At 35.1% G+C, this 19,793-nt stretch overlaps 2 protein-coding genes and 1 long non-coding RNA gene across 3 annotated transcripts in view; all 3 read left to right on the plus strand.

Moving 5' to 3' along the window:
- The window catches only part of LOC144440426 (Golgi-associated plant pathogenesis-related protein 1-like), a 3,554-nt gene extending 2,514 nt beyond the window's left edge, over positions 1–1,040 (plus strand). The window contains exons 3-4 of the mRNA XM_078129797.1: positions 611–688; positions 874–1,040. Of these exons, the coding sequence (XP_077985923.1) occupies positions 611–688; positions 874–1,040 (245 nt within the window). The remainder of the gene's footprint in view (positions 1–610; positions 689–873) is intronic.
- A 4,128-nt stretch (positions 1,041–5,168) lies between these two features.
- On the plus strand, positions 5,169–7,723 carry LOC144440109 (uncharacterized). Its single transcript, XR_013481167.1, has 3 exons — positions 5,169–5,230; positions 6,434–6,470; positions 7,696–7,723. It is a non-coding gene; the product is annotated as an uncharacterized LOC144440109 (long non-coding RNA).
- Positions 7,724–7,750: 27 nt separating this feature from the next.
- LOC144440507 (Golgi-associated plant pathogenesis-related protein 1-like) lies at positions 7,751–10,438 on the plus strand. Its single transcript, XM_078129892.1, has 4 exons — positions 7,751–7,860; positions 8,644–8,916; positions 9,619–9,696; positions 10,057–10,438. Exons 1-4 carry the CDS (start codon positions 7,761–7,763, stop codon positions 10,221–10,223), a joined length of 618 nt encoding a protein of 205 aa, XP_077986018.1. The 5' UTR covers positions 7,751–7,760; the 3' UTR covers positions 10,224–10,438.
- The last annotated feature ends 9,355 nt before the right edge of the window (positions 10,439–19,793 follow it).

Raw genomic sequence — 19,793 nt, forward strand, 5'->3', positions numbered from 1 at the left:
CATATTATTTCATTCAGTTCATTAGTATAGTTGGTATATTCATTGTGTCTGACACCAACCATATTATTTCATTCAGTTCATTAGTATAGTTGGTATATTCATTGTGTCTGACACCAACCATATTATTCCATTCAGTTCATTAGTATAGTTGGTAGTACACAGGTGCTATGTAGATGTGACATAACAGCTGTACACCGTATTGTTTTGCACAATTCATAATGTACAATTTGTCAAATTTTGCACAGCATGTTTGGCACCAAACACAGACATGAATGAATAAATAAATAATTGCATTAAGATTTACAAACTATATTGGTCATTTATATCTGGACACATATTAATATGTACTTGTCTTTCAAAGAAAAGCGGGTTATTTTAAAAAAAATATATTTTCCAACCCAGTAATTACTATACATTATAAGTACATGTCATGTAACTGATATCTCATTTCATATTGGGGAAAAGTATACTAATTATATTTGCAATCATTGCATACATTGTAGTCTTGTAAATATAATGTAGTAAAATAAATTGAAATAAACAGTATTAAAACAGTCAAGCAATGTATTATATCACTTACATTTAACACGCTTTATGGTTTGTTTAACAGGATTTGGATTTGCCACCAATTGGTACAGAGAAATTGGTGATTATGATTTCGATAAGCCTAGTCCATTTGGAAGAACAGGTTAGTTAATTTTGACGAGGAGTGACGTCATGCATGAGTATATGCATGAATTGTAATTTACTTGTGACGTCACCTACTTGGTATAATCTATTTAATATTCAGAGTGTTTTTTAATTCTCTTTGCATATTATTACCTGATAGTTTATTTGAACAAATTTATTTTCAAGACATTTTCTTATTTACAGGACACTTTACGGCATTAGTTTGGAAAGGGACAAAGAAAGTTGGATGTGATTTCGCCAGCAAGAAAGGTTACTTCTACAATTTGTACGTAGCTGTTTGTAATTATAAGCCGATGGGAAATTATTTAACCGTCGAGGCATTCAAAGAAAACGTTCTACCGCCACAGTAGGGATGACTTTCACCTGTAGTCTGTAATGACATTCCTAGACATTGTACCAGCTAATCACATTTCTAGACATTGTACCAGCTACTCACATTCCTAGACACTGTACCAGCTAATCACATTTCTAGACATTGTACCAGCTAATCACATTTCTAGACATTGTACCAGCTAATCACATTTCTAGACATTGTACCAGCTACTCACATTCCTATACATTGTACCTGTTAATCACATTTCTAGACATTGTACCAGCTACTCACATTTCTAGACATTGTACCAGCTACTCACATTCCTATACATTGTACCAGCTACTCACATTTCTAGACATTGTACTAGCTAATCACATTTCTAGACATTGTACCAGCTACTCACATTCCTAGACATTGTAACAGCTAATCACATTTCTAGACATTGTACCAGCTACTCACATTTCTACACATTGTACCAGCTAATCACATTTCTGGACATTGTACCAGCTAATCACATTTCTAGACATTGTACCAGCTACTCACATTTCTACACATTGTACCAGCTACTCACATTTCTAGACATTGTACCAGCTACTCACATTTCTAGACATTGTACCAGCTAATCACATTTCTGGACATTGTACCAGCTAATCACATTTCTACACATTGTACCAGCTACTCACATTTCTAGACATTGTACCAGCTACTCACATTTCTACACATTGTACCAGCTACTCACATTTCTAGACATTGTACCAGCTACTCACATTTCTAGACATTGTACCAGCTACTCACATTTCTAGACATTGTACCAGCTAATCACATTTCTAGACATTGTACCACCTACTCACATTTCTAGACATTGTACCAGCTACTCACATTTCTAGACATTGTACCAGCTACTCACATTTCTAGACATTGTACCAGCTACTCACATTTCTAGACATTGTACCAGCTAATCACATTTCTAGACATTGTACCACCTACTCACATTTCTAGACATTGTACCAGCTACTCACATTTCTACACATTGTACCAGCTAATCACATTTCTAGACAGTGTACCAGCTAATCACATTTCTAGACATTGTACCAGCTAATCACATTTCTAGACATTGTACCAGCTACTCACATTTCTAGACATTGTACCAGCTACTTACATTTCTAGACATTGTACCAGCTACTTACATTTCTACACATTGTACCAGCTAATCACATTTCTAGACATTGTACCAGCTAATCACATTTCTAGACATTGTACCAGCTAATCACATTTCTAGACATTGTACCAGCTACTCACATTTCTAGACATTGTACTAGCTAATCACATTTCTAGACATTGTACCAGCTACTCACATTTCTAGACAGTGTACCAGCTAATCACATTTCTAGACATTGTACCAGCTAATCACATTTCTAGACATTGTACCAGCTAATCACATTTCTACACATTGTACCAGCTAATCACATTTCTACACATTGTACCAGCTAATCACATTTCTAGACATTGTACCAGCTACTCACATTTCTAGACAGTGTACCAGCTAATCACATTTCTAGACATTGTACCAGCTACTCACATTTCTAGACATTGTGCCAGCTAATCACATTTCTAGACATTGTACCAGCTAATCACATTTCTAGACATTGTACCAGCTAATCACATTTCTAGACATTGTACCAGCTACTCACATTTCTAGACATTGTACCAGCTAATCACATTTCTAGACATTGTACCAGCTAATCACATTTCTAGACATTGTACCAGCTAATCACATTTCTAGACATTGTACCAGCTAATCACATTTCTAGACATTGTACCAGCTAATCACATTTCTAGACAGTGTACCAGCTAATCACATTTCTAGACATTGTACCAGCTAATCACATTTCTAGACAGTGTACCAGCTAATCACATTTCTAGACATTGTACCAGCTAATCACATTTCTAGACATTGTACCAGCTACTCACATTTCTAGACATTGTACCAGCTACTCACATTTCTAGACAGTGTACCAGCTACTCACATTTCTATACATTGTACCAGCTACTCACATTTCTAGACAGTGTACCAGCTAATCACATTTCTAGACATTGTACCAGCTAATCACATTTCTACACATTGTACCAGCTACTCACATTTCTAGACATTGTACCAGCTACTCACATTTCTAGACATTGTACCAGCTACTCACATTTCTAGACAGTGTACCAGCTACTCACATTTCTATACATTGTACCAGCTACTCACATTTCTAGACATTGTACCAGCTAATCACATTTCTAGACAGTGTACCAGCTAATCACATTTCTAGACATTGTACCAGCTAATCACATTTCTAGACATTGTACCAGCTACTCACATTTCTAGACAGTGTACCAGCTACTCACATTTCTATACATTGTACCAGCTACTCACATTTCTAGACAGTGTACCAGCTACTCACATTTCTAGACATTGTACCAGCTAATCACATTTCTAGACATTGTATCAGCTAATCACATTTCTAGACATTGTACCAGCTACTCACTTTTCTAGACAGTGTACCAGCTACTCACATTCCTAGACATTGTACCAGCTAATCACATTTCTAGACATTGTACCAGCTAATCACATTTCTAGACATTGTACCAGCTACTGACATTTCTAGACATTGTACCAGCTAATCACATTTCTACACATTGTACCAGCTAATCACATTTCTACACATTGTACCAGCTAATCACATTTCTAGACATTGTACCAGCTACTGACATTTCTAGACATTGTTCCAGCTACTGACATTTCTAGACATTGTACCAGCTACTCACATTTCTATACATTGTACCAGCTAATCACATTTCTAGAAAGTGTACCAGCTACTGACATTTCTAGACAGTGTACCAGCTACTCACATTTCTAGACATTGTACCAGCTAATCACATTTCTAGACATTGTACCAGCTACTCACATTTCTAGACATTGTACCAGCTAATCACATTTCTAGACATTGTACCAGCTAATCACATTTCTAGACATTGTACCAGCTAATCACATTCCTAGACATTGTACCAGCTACTCACATTTCTAGACATTGTACTAGCTACTCTCATGTATAGACACTGTGAACTTATATCAAGTCATCTAATTTGTCTTACAATAATAAAGGAGTGTCACCATCAACACGTTCCTTTTGTCTATGAGTTTGTATGTATGTGTGTTACTTCCTCACATTTGTTAATTAAGTGTTTGAAATGACCTTTCCTAACAGCCATTCCCCCCTTTCAATGATTTCCATAACGTTATCTTTTTTACATTGTAAGCGAAAACGAAAACGTAAAGATAACTAGAAGATAAAAAACTGCCAGTGTACATTAATACGTTCTTAGAAATTGTGACAGCAAAAATTCCAGCAATCGTAGAAAGACGATGTCATAGCTGTCGATATTTTGGTAATGAATTACGGTATGCAATTAAGTCATCTTTCGATACCCTATTAACCATATCTGTCTGTCTGTCTGTCTGTCTGTCTGTCTGTCTGTCTGTCTGTCTGTCTGTCTGCCCGCCCGCCCGCCCGTCCGTTTGCCTGCCTGCCTGCCTGTCTGTCTGTCTGTCTGTCTGTCTGTCTGTCTGCCCGTTCCCCCCCCTCTCTCTCTCTCTCTCTCTCTCTCTCTCTCTCTCTCTCTCTCTCTCTCTCTCTCTCTCTCTCTCTCTCAGTAATAATTGGCGTAGTTACCATACAATCCTTCATCACACTCTGTACTAATAATACTGTGGCTATGTCATTAAAATGACGTCATTCAGTGTAGGCCAGGTGATATAGATGCCATCAATTTGCAATGTTGGGATATTTATATCACAGTCCATCGACGTCTACTAATGACTTGGTGTCACATGTTAATGTTATTTACAGACCAGTGGCCAGCTGTTATGTCATTAGGATAACAATCGTATTAATCAGCAAATGCCAGGGGATACATTATGATAATGAAAACAGGTGTGCAGCATTCGAAATTTATTACAGCAATGTCAATCTCTTGACAACATGACAGAATTAATTAGGTACAAATATATTAATTAATTCATTTAACTTCTATATAAGGGGACGTAATTCGTAAGGATGTCATTATGTACAATCAAGTTACCTTGCAGTTAGAGAAGACAATATGTACACCGTGTCTGCTGTACTCGTTCTCCTATTTGTTGGACGGTCTATGTGTGGATCGTTCCCCAAAATGAACCTGCGGGTAAGTGTCTTTATATCATATTGTGATTCTATCACAGTCATTTCTTTTCAGATATAGACAGAATTTATTCAGACGATCAAGGTATAGTGATGTTTATTTCAGATCGAGTGAATGATTTGGTCGGGCTAGGTTCTTACAAATCTATCAACAGTCTAAACGTCAATACAATAGATTGTCGAATACAAGAATACTTCAAAGATGGACATCTCCAATTAAGCCAAATAGTGAAATGGAATGCATCTAACTACCAGTACTGAAACACCAAGCGAAGGATGCTAATGCGAGTCAGATTGAAGAAAACCAATCTGTGTGTTGTCATAGTTATAGTCATAGTTATAGTCATAGACATAGTCATGGTTAGAAAACCAATCTGAGTGTTGTCATAGTAAAAGTTATAGTTATAGTCATAGACATAGTTATAGTCATAGTTATAGATATAGACATAGTCATAGTTATAGACATAGACATAGTTATAGACATAGACATAGTTGTAGTTATAGTTATAGTCATAGTTAAGTCATAGTCATAGTCATAGTTATAGTTATAGACATAGTTATAGTCATAGTTATAGTCATAGACATAGTCATAGTTATAGTCATAGTCATAGTCATAGTTATAGTTATAGTCATAGACATAGTCATAGTTATAGTCATAGACATAGACATAGTCATAGTTATAGACAGACATAGTTATAGTTATAGACATAGTCATAGTTATAGTTATAGTCATAGTTATAGTCATAGACATAGTCATAGTTATAGTCATAGACATAGACATAGTCATAGTTATAGACAGACATAGTTATAGTTATAGACATAGTTATAGTTATAGTTATAGACATAGTTATAGACATAGTTATAGTCATAGTTATAGACATAGACATAGTCATAGTTAGAAAACCAACCTGAGTGTTCTGTCATAGTCAAAGTTAAACAAAACTATTCTTATCAGTTTAGTTTCAAGATGTTCATGTAATTTGACACTTAGATATGCTATAATAAGATATCATTAAATTCGTACAGCAGTATTTGACACATATTGATAACCTCTATACTTACCCCAAGATAATAGTAAGTGACATTCCGTTATCATTACTTACTGTTTATCAACCTAAACTATAATATGAAAATATAATTCATACAAAATAAAGTCTATATTTATCGATGCAACTAATAAGTATTATTTTCATTTCTGTATCCTTAGGATTATGATGAAAGGTCCGACGATTTCGAAAAACGAAGTAAGTTATTCTTGTCACCGTAATAGTTGATTGTTTTATTCTAATTTGTACTGTAAACATTAAATTGACACTTTGTACTGTAAACACTAAATTGACACTTTGTGCTGTAAACATTAAATTGACACTTTGTGCTGTAAACATTAAATTGACACTTTGTACTGTAAACACTAAATTGACACTTTGTGCTGTAAACATTAAATTGACACTTTGTGCTGTAAACATTAAATTGACACTTTGTGCTGTAAACATTAAATTGGCACTTTGTGCTGTAAACATTAAATTGACACTTTGTGCTGTAAACATTAAATTGACACTTTGTACTGTAAACACTAAATTGACACTTTGTGCTGTAAACACTAAATTGACACTTTGTGCTATAAACATTAAATTGACACTTTGTGCTGTAAACATTAAATTGACACTTTGTGCTGTAAACATTAAATTGACACTTTGTACTGTAAACACTAAATTGACACTTTGTGCTGTAAACACTAAATTGACACTTTGTGCTGTAAACATTAAATTGACACTTTGTGCTGTAAACATTAAATTGACACTTTGTGCTGTAAACATTAAATTGACACTTTGTACTGTAAACACTAAATTGACACTTTGTGCTGTAAACACTAAATTGACACTTTGTGCTATAAACATTAAATTGACACTTTGTGCTGTAAACATTAAATTGACACTTTGTGCTGTAAACACTAAATTGACACTTTGTGCTATTATTTGTGTGATTTTTATGAGATTGTATTCCAGACAGCACTACTAGTAAATTTAATAGAGTCATACATTACAATCCAATGACCACTGTCAGTTTATCAGAGACCGTTAAAAGCACCTTATAAAAGTTTTGAACCAGACCATACTGAAGGATAACGACAACAATTAGTTAGCGATTACGGAAGAAGAACGATAAAACGCTCGAAAAATTATTCAGCATTGGTGATTATTGAAGGAAATACAAATACATGCGAAGTATACAGTTGTCCATACTTTTGGAATGAATTGCTGCTAACAATGTAAAGGCACGCCTTGATTTAGAATTTCCCAATATATTTTAAATACTATACACGTTGTGTTTCTAACATGTTTTTTTTCGCCTTCAATGTCCAACTGTGTGACCTATTAATTAACTTTCACCTACGTCATCACAATCGCCCAGACAACTCCACCAATCAATGATGAGAATGAGTTATACCTTGTTTTACTTTATTTACAGAGGCAACTGAAGATGGCGTCGTTAAGAGTGACGATTGTTCGTTGTACTATCCTGATAACCCATATATGTGTACAGATCGTACCGGTTACTGTATGGCCAAGAGAGAAATATGTGATGGCTTCATAACATGTGATAGTCGTGCTGATGAGAAAAGGAAAGATTGCGGTAAGTTTGCAAAGCTTTCAAATCATGCATTTAGAATGTTACAACATTTGATTTACATTGAACGACTCTCAAAAACACTATTATTCTTATCAGAAGTGTTACCATGTCAACATGAAAACGTTCAATTTCCTCACTCTTCAAAGACTGTTTAAACCTACTGACACAATGTATTGCTTACTTTGGTAAGTGTTGAAATTTTTGAAACTTTACTAAAAGTATTTGTAATTGTTAAAGTTGTTAACTATCGTGCTTACCTTTACCATTATATTGTGAAAATAAGGACTACATTATTTTGGCGCCAAAATTAAACCATATTTTAGTATTTGGTGTAGATTATAGATTGAAAAGAATAACTTTCTCAACAAATCACTTCAAGCGTGATTAATTACTGTCTTTCAAAGTGTTGTCATCAACACTACAAACCCTAGATTGTATTATACATCGTGTTGTTCAGCCCTATCGGGCTTCTTAACCACGACTGAAATATTCTACTGAATATCCCAGACAAGCCAACCAGGTTGCAGCCAATCAAATATCGTATCACCACAACAATAATCGAAACTATTCTGTGTATTTGATTTTTAAATGTGCATAATGACTTCTGTTTGAACTCTAATCCCAATTTAAATGCACGGCCTAAATAATTTGATCTAGCAGGCACAGTCTCATAGAACAGTGCAGACGATGAGTGCTGGCTGATAACGTGGCACGAATGTCTGTATCTTACAGACTACACACCCCTATCTTTGTCAATAACTATCTATGTGTTGTTATATCCGACAGGCTGGGGTAAAACAGACGAGAATCAGTGTACAAAACCCAAACAACTAGGTAACAAGGGAGTTGAGGATCTAAAAAAACAGATATTAGAAGCCCAAAACTACCATCGTTGTTTACATGGTGTACCACCATTGGAATGGGACCCTAAACTGGAAAAGTTCGCCAAGGGTGTGGCTCGTCGTAATGCAGCTATTGGTAACATTGACCACACCCATGATGCTATCTATGGTGAAAACATACACATGCAGGAACTCAGAGAAGATGAACATCAAAGTGGTAGGAAATACACACACACGATAACGTGCACAAACTTAACGTCTGTACACGTACCAACTTTCTGACACACTGTACACCATATATTCCAACACTTAGTTAACTTACTCAAATACAACCTTACAGGATTTAGTTATGAAACCATTATGAAGAATCACAATACATACATTTATATTGCATCATATCATATCATATCATATCATATCTTGTTTATTTTCATTTCAAGTTCTTTTCAACTGTAATTACCTTTTAGTACAGTAAATCACTTTGTGACAGCTAGCCAAATGCAGAGTTATCTGACGGTATTAGAAATGACACTAAATGATTCAATATTGAAGTTCCACGTGCTGTAAATAACATTTGGAAGGTTTTTATTCAGATGAAAACGAAATAATTCTATACATCTAACATATAAAGGTTGGGATATAACGTTTTTGACATTGTCTTGTAACAGTAAACAAGACGAGAATTATTTACAGGTTTTGTGACCGAAAAAAACCTTCTACTGATCCTATGAATTTATTGTATATATTTAATACAATCTGCTTTGATATATATATATATATATATATATATATATATATATATATATATATATATATATATATATATATATATATATATATATATATATATATATAAACTTTACTACACTTGTTATCTTTCTTGTAAAACTTCCAAATTCTTCTTATTGATAATATACAGGGTATGGATTTTCCCTGGCATGGTACAGTGAAATTGAATTATATCATTTTGGTAAACCGGTGTTTGATGGTAGTACCGGTAAGTGTATCAAGTAATAGTGCAGTGTCTGAACACATAGAATTGATGAAAAAGCATACACAAATATATAACCAAGAAGAGGAATAGTTGTTAAATAAACGTATTTCAAATCTCCCAACCAGCCGTATTCCAAAACATTTGGTTCTAACATCATCACCATTATCGCCAAAAATGTCAAGACATTCCAAAAAACAAGAGTAGAAAAAATGCGTTATTCGGCATAGTTTTGTTTTATAATGGTGAAACTTTTAGTGATGGTGAAATGATTGGTATGTATTAATACTGACTATGGTAATTCCCGACTGTAAGATGTGCAATGAATACTAACGCAGTATCTAATATATACTTACTGTATTTCAGGTCATTTCACTGCATTGATTTGGAAAAACACTAAAACTGTTGGATGTGACTTTGCTGATAAAGAAGGCGACTACTTCAACTTGTACGTAGGCGTGTGTAACTACGAACCAATGGGTAACTTCCTAACACACGAAGCATTTATGGAAAATGTACCACCCCCGCTGTAAGACTGATCAGAGACACTAGTCGACATAGTCATTTCAGAAATCGGGCATCTGTTCTAAATGTATCGTTGGTTATTCAATTAGCATCGATTTATATCAAGATACGACAAGGTCCAAAATATGACTATTATGTGTACATTCTGCATTTGTGAGTGTATCAACGTGAAACAATACTTATATGATGAGCGGTCATCTTATTTAATGATGGAAGACTTTGGATTTTGAGATTTCATTTTATAAACCTTGATTCTACATGTATGTATATGATATTTGTAGCTTCAATTAAACACTAAGTAAACAGATTAACAGTTTCAATCAATCATTACTGTCTGTCTGTCTGTCTGTCTGTCTGTCTGTCTATCTGTCTGTCTGTCTGTCTGTCTGTCCGTCCGTCCATCCGCCCGGCCATCCATCCATCCATCCATGCATTCATCCATTCATCCGTCCGTCCATCCGCCCGGCCATCCATCCATCCATCCATCCATCCATCCGCCTGCCTGCCTGCCTGCCTGCCTGCCTGCCTGCCTGCCTATCTATCTGTCTGTCTGTCTGTCTGTCTGTCTGTCTGTCTGTCTGTCTGTCTGTCTGTCTGTCTGTCTGTCTGTCTGTCTGTCTGTCTGTCTGTCTGTCTGTCTGTCTGTCTGTCTGTCTGTCTGTCTGTCTGTCTGTCTGTCTGTCTGTCTGTCTGTCTGTCTGTCTGTCTGTCTGTCTGTCTGTCTATCTATCTATCTATCTATCTATCTATCTATCTATCTATCTATCTATCTATCTATCTATCTATCTATCTATCTATCTATCTATCCCTCCCTCCCTCCTTCCATCCATAGATTTACCGGTCCTTCGATCGATTATGTGCCTGCCTGCCTGCCTGCCTGTAGCATGCGATATAGCCCTGTCATGTATTTCTAAACCTGAAGGGAATTCTGCAGAAAGTGTGGTTGTGTTTATTTGTGTATTCATCTGCCTAAAAAGAAAATTGCCAGGGACAATTCACAACACAAAACACAGAAAAAAAGGTTTTATCACCGCCTCTTTCAAGACTGTCGTTCGTTTCTTATATTCGCACACAAAGCTGTTAGTAATTTCGGTGAACAGTGTAACATGGTGATAAAAATATTAAAATTATATCAAATTAGAAATAGATGAATGAATGTGTCTAACTGGGTTTATTCATAAATAAATGGTTTTGAAACAGTGAATAGAGACCTTTACTGAAGATATTTCTTTTAATATGCCAATCCTTCCATTATTCCTAAGTGATATCTAACTATTTTTTGTGTAAACTGATTTTAGTACATAGCATAGAAGACAAATATGGATGCAACGTTTTGTGTATTTAGCAAAACTTGTAAAATTCCTCTCCTATGGACATGACTATAACTTTACAACATAAACTCTAACGCATGCTATATACTTTCTAGAAATTGTGAGTTGAACAGCTGCTAAATGTAATATATTAAAGGCAGTCGTCATTCATTTAGAACAACAGAAAATACTTGCTTCAATGAGGGAAAGAAAAAGAATAGAAGAAATCAGCAGTGTGCTCACAAAGAAGAAGATAATTATGACTGGGGTGAGCTTGTGAAAAATGGTGACATTGCCAAAATAAAAATAAAAGAACTTAACAAGTACCTTTGCGAATATGAAATTCCAACTGTAGCAGGAATGCGCAAGAAAGATAAATTTGAAGCTCTAAGATGCCATTATTTTCAATATTAAGATAGTGAGAGTGATTTGAAGACAGTGATAATGACAGTGAGAATGATGATACAGAGAGTTCAAACTGAGATATAGTTGAAGGAGAGATTGGTTCTGGTGATAATAACATTGAAGTGATAACAGTGATAACAAGGAGAGCTACCACATGGAAGTAAAGAATGTAAATGAACACACTTAAGTGTTTTGAAAAAATCATCGAAAGGAGACAATACACAGATATATGGCATGCACTATGTAAATATAAATACCAATATGCCACTTGACGCATTATTCTGTGACTTGAAAATATGGCTTGGCTTGTTTGAGTTATACATTTACTTTCTCTTGACAGTATATTCAACTAAATCAAACAAGAACAAGATACAAGACTGCATTTTATAGTGTTACTCAATGTCATTCTGTATAATTACACATTAAAATATGTGCAGTCGGGAGGGGGCCTACGAAAATTATTGGGCTCATTGAAGGAGGGGGGGGGGGCATGAAATGTTTTGAGAGCGTGAAAGGGGAGGTGGCTATGAAAGAAATTTTGCCCAAAATGATTTTTCCCCAGCCCCCCCCCTCTGTAAATTCTGACCCCAGCCTAAATTTGAGTAATGTGTATGTAAAGACCAGGAAACGAATAGAAAGAGTCATCATGTATTAAAAAGATTCAGGTTGTCGAAACATGTATTTTCCAACAAATAAATACATTTTGAAGATGACAGTTTTGTTGTTTTTCAGCCTGGATAATACAGCCATTGTCTAAACACAACAAAAATAAAGAGTAAACTGGTCTATCAAGAGAAAGTATACGAATATAGCAAATCATTGTAAGCATTTATGAATAAAGAATTAATAAAGAATAGTATATAAATTATAATGCACGAGCCAAGCTGCACAAAAATATGGAATATACAGTGGGCTGTCTCTGGGAAAGTTTGTCTCGTCAACTCGATTTACCCGAACTGTCATTTTCAGATTTCGTTGCAGCCGATGATGATGTGGTAAACTTGCGAGAAACTCTGACAGATGACGACATTATATCAGCAGTACAACACCACAATGAAGAGCCGAACAGTGAAGATGAAGACTCAGAAAACATCGACCCATCGCCTGAACTTACGATGTTACATGCAGTCCCGTAAAAATGTTGACACATCCGTATTTACAGAGCTATCCAAGACGGAAGACCCAATGTTTAGCGCAATGTGTTCCCGTCGCCTTCAAACCAAGATTACAAACTTTTTGAAGTAAGCGATATTCAGGACTTTATGAACGCTGACCATTTCATACAATGCACAGTGTGTACTTGAAACTTTCGTTGACATCGTTTCCTCTCCGTCTTATTCCTCTATGTGAAAATTTTCATTTCATGTGTTACTAACTGTACCGTTACCGACTTTAATATTTATTAATAAATTGAACATTTTGTTGATGATGAATGCTGTATTTTTCTCCAACGGAATGCGTTTATACATGTGATTCCTGTGTGTCTAGTGTGATATTGGTTTCAAAATCTAGTGGGAGTATGAGTGCGTACTGTCAGTATAATGTCGGGCCTATTGACTGGCGCTCAACATGTCACTACGCTACAGTTATAACGAAATCCGGATATAACGAACAAAATTGCCCAGTCCAAAGTTATTGGTTGTAATGAGGTTTTACCTGTATATACTCTGGTCGTTCTACGCCACGACAACGAGTCAAACTCCTACACCACTACCTTCAATGGCGGCCACTTTTGCCATATCACAGAGTTAACATCACACGTTCGCCACTTTTGCCATATCACAGAGTTAACATCACACGTTCGCCACTTTTGCCATATCACAGAGTTAACATCACACGTTCGCCACTTTAGCCATATCACAGAGTTAACATCACACGTTCGCCACTTTTGCCATATCACAGAGTTTACATCACACGTTCGCCACTTTTGCCATATCACAGAGTTAACATCACACGTTCGCCACTTTAGCCATATCACAGAGTTAACATCACACGTTCGCCACTTTTGCCATATCACAGAGTTAACATCACACGTTCGCCACTTTTGCCATATCACAGAGTTAACATCACACGTTCGCCACTTTAGCCATATCACAGAGTTAACATCACACGTTCGCCACTTTTGCCATATCACAGAGTTTACATCACACGTTCGCCACTTTTGCCATATCACAGAGTTTACATCACACGTTCGCCACTTTAGCCATATCACAGAGTTTACATCACACGTTCGCCACTTTTGCCATATCACAGAGTTTACATCACACGTTCGCCACTTTTGCCATATCACAGAGTTTACATCAAATAATTTAAATGCATTTGATAACGACATACCCCCTAACTTTCTGATAATGGCTTGTATTTGAAACAATGCTTTGTTACCTTTCAGTGCCAAGTTCTTTTTTGCAGGTGACCATGACAACCTTGAGGAAATTAACAAACCTAGGTAGTTATAATAGGTGACAGAATTCACCTCTGTTCCACCATAAAACTATTTTTCACTGTGTTTTAAGGGACCCCCATTTCTGAATACCATAATCTTTGTTTTATCTAAATTAATTTCCATTGCCCAACGTTTAAAGAATGTTGCTAGCTTAGTTATTTTACGTTGTAACCATATTGGTAAAACTGCTACATCTGCCACATCGTCAGCCTACATTAAAATGCCAACTGATGGGAAGTCTTCATTAATATAAATGTCACCAGCTGCGTTGTCATTCATACAACTCGCCAACTCATTAAAAAACATGGCAAATAAAAGGGGACTTAACATACACCCCTGTCTTTTACCAATATTACAGTTATAATATTCGGTTATACCATCACTACAACGAACACATGATTGAAGTTTCGAGTACATTGAATGTAACACTGTCAGAACCCTGCCATGTAAACCATAACTTATCAGCCTGTGCCACAAATACGTATGATTGACCCTGTCAAAAGCTTTAGAAAAATCAATAAATATGCAATATATGCGACCACCTCGACGGGATAATTGTTTACTTACAAGAGATTGCAAAGTAAATAAATTATCTATTGTGGAGTAGCCTTTTCTGAAGCCTGCTTGTGCCTCAACTAAAATGTTGTTTTCCTTTGCCCAATTTGCTAAACGTTCATTTAATATTTTTGTGAATATTTTACTGACAACAGACAATAATGAAATACCACGATAATTGTTTACACTGTCCCTTTTGCCTTTTTTAAACAACGGACAAATGATCCCCTTACCCCACTCAGTCGGAAAATTACCAGTGCACAGAATACTATTAAATAAAAGTTGCAAACATGGAGCGAGTATCTGTAAAGCGCTTTTAAGTAGTTCACAAATAATACCATCTGGACAAGGAGCTTTATTTATTGGATAATTACTAATGGCTTCATGAATTTCCTTAATTGTTATGTCAGCATTTACATCATTGAACATATCGTTGTTACATTCGATGCATGAATTATCGTGCTGTTCAAGATCACTGTGAATACGTAAACGAAAATCTATATCGCAAGTGTCTTCCTTTGGATTCAATAGCTTTCTAAAATAGTCAAACCATTCCAAAGGCGGTATGTTCGATTTATACCCCGCAACAGACTCCCCGCGAACTTTTTTAATTACATCCCAAAACTTTACAGGATCGTTGCAGTTTTCCATAAGATTGCTTTTTTGTTTGTCTTTGTAGAACTTAACTTTTTCACGACAAAGGCGCTCGAAATTATTCCTGGCAGACCTGTACTCCGCGAGGTCCAAGGTATTATTTGACGAACGGAATTTCTTAAGTTTACTAAATTTGTCATTTCTGGCAAATTCACAGTCATGATCCCACCATTTTTTATTTCCATCTTTGGTACGATGATTTCTCCTTGCATATCTATTTTGCATACTCTGAGCTGCTCTACAGATGATATCATTAAATAATGCTACAGCACAATCGATATTTGTATCTCCAACAAGCTCATTTTCGAATTTAGTAAACAAATCTAGTGATATTTCATCTTGCAGTTTTTCATTAAATTCAGTGCCTATTAACAGGTGTCTGCACATGAAGCTATATGAAGCTATAATTATATCTTAATAAATTAATCATGTCAGGATAAGCTATGGCATAAGTGTCGCTGATGTAAGGTGCACCTGTGGTAATTATTATAACATGGTGATATTTTTCAAAAAAGATCGAAATCTCTCATTTGTCAACTTTACCTTCAGTGATGAATTCAGACAGAACACAATGACATTTTGTTAGCATGCATGGTTGTATGACAACTATTCCAACCACATCCATGTTGTTTCTTTCATTATTCCAAACTGAAAATTGGGCATTACAGAGTCCTATATAAGATTTATATATCCATAGCAACATTTACCAGGCTTCTATAAGGTTATAAGTTGCTTTCCATTCATCCAATTACAACTAATCCAGTGAATCACTAGCAATTCTAAACAAAATGTTCACGACTCATTTATTCCCAACTACACAATTTTAAGTTGATAATATTTCATCAAAATGGCATACTAATTTTCATAATTAATATAATGTCCCGTGAGGTAGAAGTGATTTAAAGCATATTACCTTTGAAGTGTACGACTCGTATTACTTGTTAAAGCATATTAGCTTTGAAGTGAATGACTCGTATTATTTGTTAAAGCATATTAGCTTTGAAGTGTATGACTCGTATTACTTGTTAAAGCATATTAGCTTTGAAGTGTACGACTCGTATTACTTGTTAAAGCATATTAGCTTTGAAGTGTACTACTCGTATTACTTGTTAAAGCATATTAGCTTTGAAGTGTATGACTCGTATTACTTGTTAAAGCATTTTAGCTTTGAAGTGTACGACTCGTATTACTTGTTAAAGCATATTAGCTTTGAAGTGTACTACTCGTATTACTTGTTAAAGCATATTAGCTTTGAAGTGTACGACTCGTATTACTTGTTAAACCATATTAGCTTTGAAGTGTATGACTCGTATTACTTGTTTAAGCATATTAGCTTTGAAGTGTACTACTCGTATTACTTGTTAAAACATATTAGCTTTGAAGTGTACGACTCGTATTACTTGTTAAACCATATTAGCTTTGAAGTGTACTACTCGTATTACTTGTTAAAACATATTAGCTTTGAAGTGTATGACTCGTATTACTTGTTAAAACATATTAGCTTTGACGTGTACGACTCGTATTACTCTTTAAAGCATATTAGCTTTGAAGTGTATGACTCGTATTACTTGTTACACCATATTACCCTTGAAGTGTACTACTCGTATTACTTGTTAAACCATATCAGCTTTGAAGTGTATGACTCGTATTACTTGTTTAAGCATATTAGCTTTGAAGTTTATGACTCGTATTACTTGTTAAAACATATTAGCTTTGAAGTGTACTATTCGTATTACTTGTTAAAACATATCAGCTTTGAAGTGTACTGAATTAATCAAATGAAAATCATTATATACAAATGCTACACTCAGATTCGATCATTAGTGGCTATATTTTACTTTCTTTCAGTCTACTTTTTTATCTCTATCCCTCTCTCCAACAATTCTCCTTTCCTCTGCCCCTCTATCTGATTAATTAATGTTTCTAGGCCTTAATCAAACAGTATTGACAAAACATATACATAAACTACTGGTGTTAAAGTCACAGGTGGTGATCTGACAAACCGTCAGATTACGAAGTGATGTCCGAAGTGTGTAGTAGACGTAATACAGTATGTCAAATAATAATACAATAACAGTGAGGAAGAATAATGGCCTGGTAGATTGGTTACTAAAAGTCAGGAAGAATAATGGCCTGGTAGATTGGTTACTAAAAGTTAAGAAGAATAATGGCCTGGTAGATTGGTTACTAAAAGTTAAGAAGATTAATGTCCTGGTAGATTGGTTACTAAAAGTTAAGAAGAATAATGGCCTGGTAGATTGGTTACTAAAAGTTAAGAAGATTAATGGCCTGATAGATTGGTTATTAAAAGTTAAGAAGAATAATGGCCTGGTAGATTGGTTACTAAAAGTCAGGAAGAATAATGGCCTGGTAGATTGGTTACTAAAAGTTAAGAAGATTAATGGCCTGGTAGATTGGTTACTAAAAGTTAAGAAGAATAATGGCCTGGTAGATTGGTTACTAAAAGTTAAGAAGAATAATGGCCTGGTAGATTGGTTACTAAAAGTTAAGAAGAATAATGGCCTGGTAGATTGGTTACTAAAAGTTAAGAAGAATAATGGCCTGGTAGATTGGTTACTAAAAGTTAGGAAGAATAATGGCCTGGTAGATTGGTTACTAAAAGTTAAGAAGAATAATGGCCTGGTAGATTGGTTACTAAAAGTTAAGAAGAATAATGGCCTGGTAGATTGGTTACTAAAAGTTAAGAAGATTAATGTCCTGGTAGATTGGTTACTAAAAGTTAAGAAGAATAATGGCCTGGTAGATTGGTTACTAAAAGTTAAGAAGAATAATGGCCTGGTAGATTGGTTACTATAAGTCAGGAAGAATAATGGCCTGATAGATTGGTTACTAAAAGTTAAGAAGAATAATGGCCTGGTAGATTGGTTACTAAAAGTTAAGAAGAATAATGGCCTGGTAGATTGGTTACTAAAAGTTAGGAAGAATAATGGCCTGGTAGATTGGTTACTAAAAGTTAAGAAGAATAATGGCCTGGTAGATTGGTTACTAAAAGTTAAGAAGAATAATGGCCTGGTAGATTGGTTACTAAAAGTTAAGAAGATTAATGTCCTGGTAGATTGGTTACTAAAAGTTAAGAAGAATAATGGCCTGGTAGATTGGTTACTAAAAGTTAAGAAGATTAATGGCCTGGTAGATTGGTTACTAAAAGTCAGGCAGAATAATGGCCTGGTAGATTGGTTACTAAAAGTTAAGAAGAATAATGGCCTGGTAGATTGGTTACTAAAAGTTAAGAAGAATAATGGCCTGGTAGATTGGTTACTAAAAGTCAGGAAGAATAATGGCCTGGTAGATTGGTTACTAAAAGTTAAGAAGAATAATGGCCTGGTAGATTGGTTACTAAAAGTTAAGAAGAATAATGGCCTGGTAGATTGGTTACTAAAAGTTAGGAAGAATAATGGCCTGATAGATTGGTTACTAAAAGTTAGGAAGAATAATGGCCTGGTAGATTGGTTACTAAAAGTTAGGAAGAATAATGGCCTGGTAGATTGGTTACTAAAAGTTAGGAAGAATAATGGCCTGGTAGATTGGTTACTAAAAGTTAGGAAGAATAATGGCCTGGTAGATTGGTTACTAAAAGTTAAGAAGAATAATGGCCTGGTAGATTGGTTACTAAAAGTTAAGAAGAATAATGGCCTGGTAGATTGGTTACTAAAAGTCAGGGAGAATAATGGCCTGGTAGATTGGTTACTAAAAGTTAAGAAGATTAATGGCCTGGTAGATTGGTTACTAAAAGTTAAGAAGATTAATGGCCTGGTAGATTGGTTACTAAAAGTTAAGAAGAATAATGGCCTGGTAGATTGGTTACTAAAAGTTAAGAAGAATAATGGCCTGGTAGATTGGTTACTAAAAGTTAAGAAGAATAATGGCCTGGTAGATTGGTTACTAAAAGTCAGGAAGAATAATGGCCTGGTAGATTGGTTACTAAAAGTTAAGAAGAATAATGGCCTTGTAGATTGGTTACTAAAAGTTAAGAAGAATAATGGCCTGGTAGATTGGTTATTAAAAGTTAAGAAGAATAATGGCCTTGTAGATTGGTTACTAAAAGTTAAGAAGAATAATGGCCTGGTAGATTGGTTATTAAAAGTTAAGAAGAATAATGGCCTGGTAGATTGGTTACTAAAAGTTAAGAAGAATAATGTCCTGGTAGATTGGTTACTAAAAGTTAAGAAGAATAATAGCCTGGTAGATTG

This window comes from Glandiceps talaboti, chromosome 9 (genome assembly GCF_964340395.1).
Source record: "Glandiceps talaboti chromosome 9, keGlaTala1.1, whole genome shotgun sequence".
Taxonomy (NCBI): Eukaryota; Metazoa; Hemichordata; class Enteropneusta; family Spengelidae; genus Glandiceps; species Glandiceps talaboti.

Excerpts from the sequence above, each read along its gene's own strand:
- LOC144440507 (XM_078129892.1), top strand. The coding sequence starts at position 7,761 with ATGTGTACAGATCGTACCGGTTACTGTATGGCCAAGAGAGAAATATGT. Across the intron at positions 7,861-8,643 it reads TGAGAAAAGGAAAGATTGCG|GCTGGGGTAAAACAGACGAG; the intron begins GTAAGTTTGCAA and ends TATATCCGACAG. Across the intron at positions 9,697-10,056 it reads GGTGTTTGATGGTAGTACCG|GTCATTTCACTGCATTGATT; the intron begins GTAAGTGTATCA and ends ACTGTATTTCAG.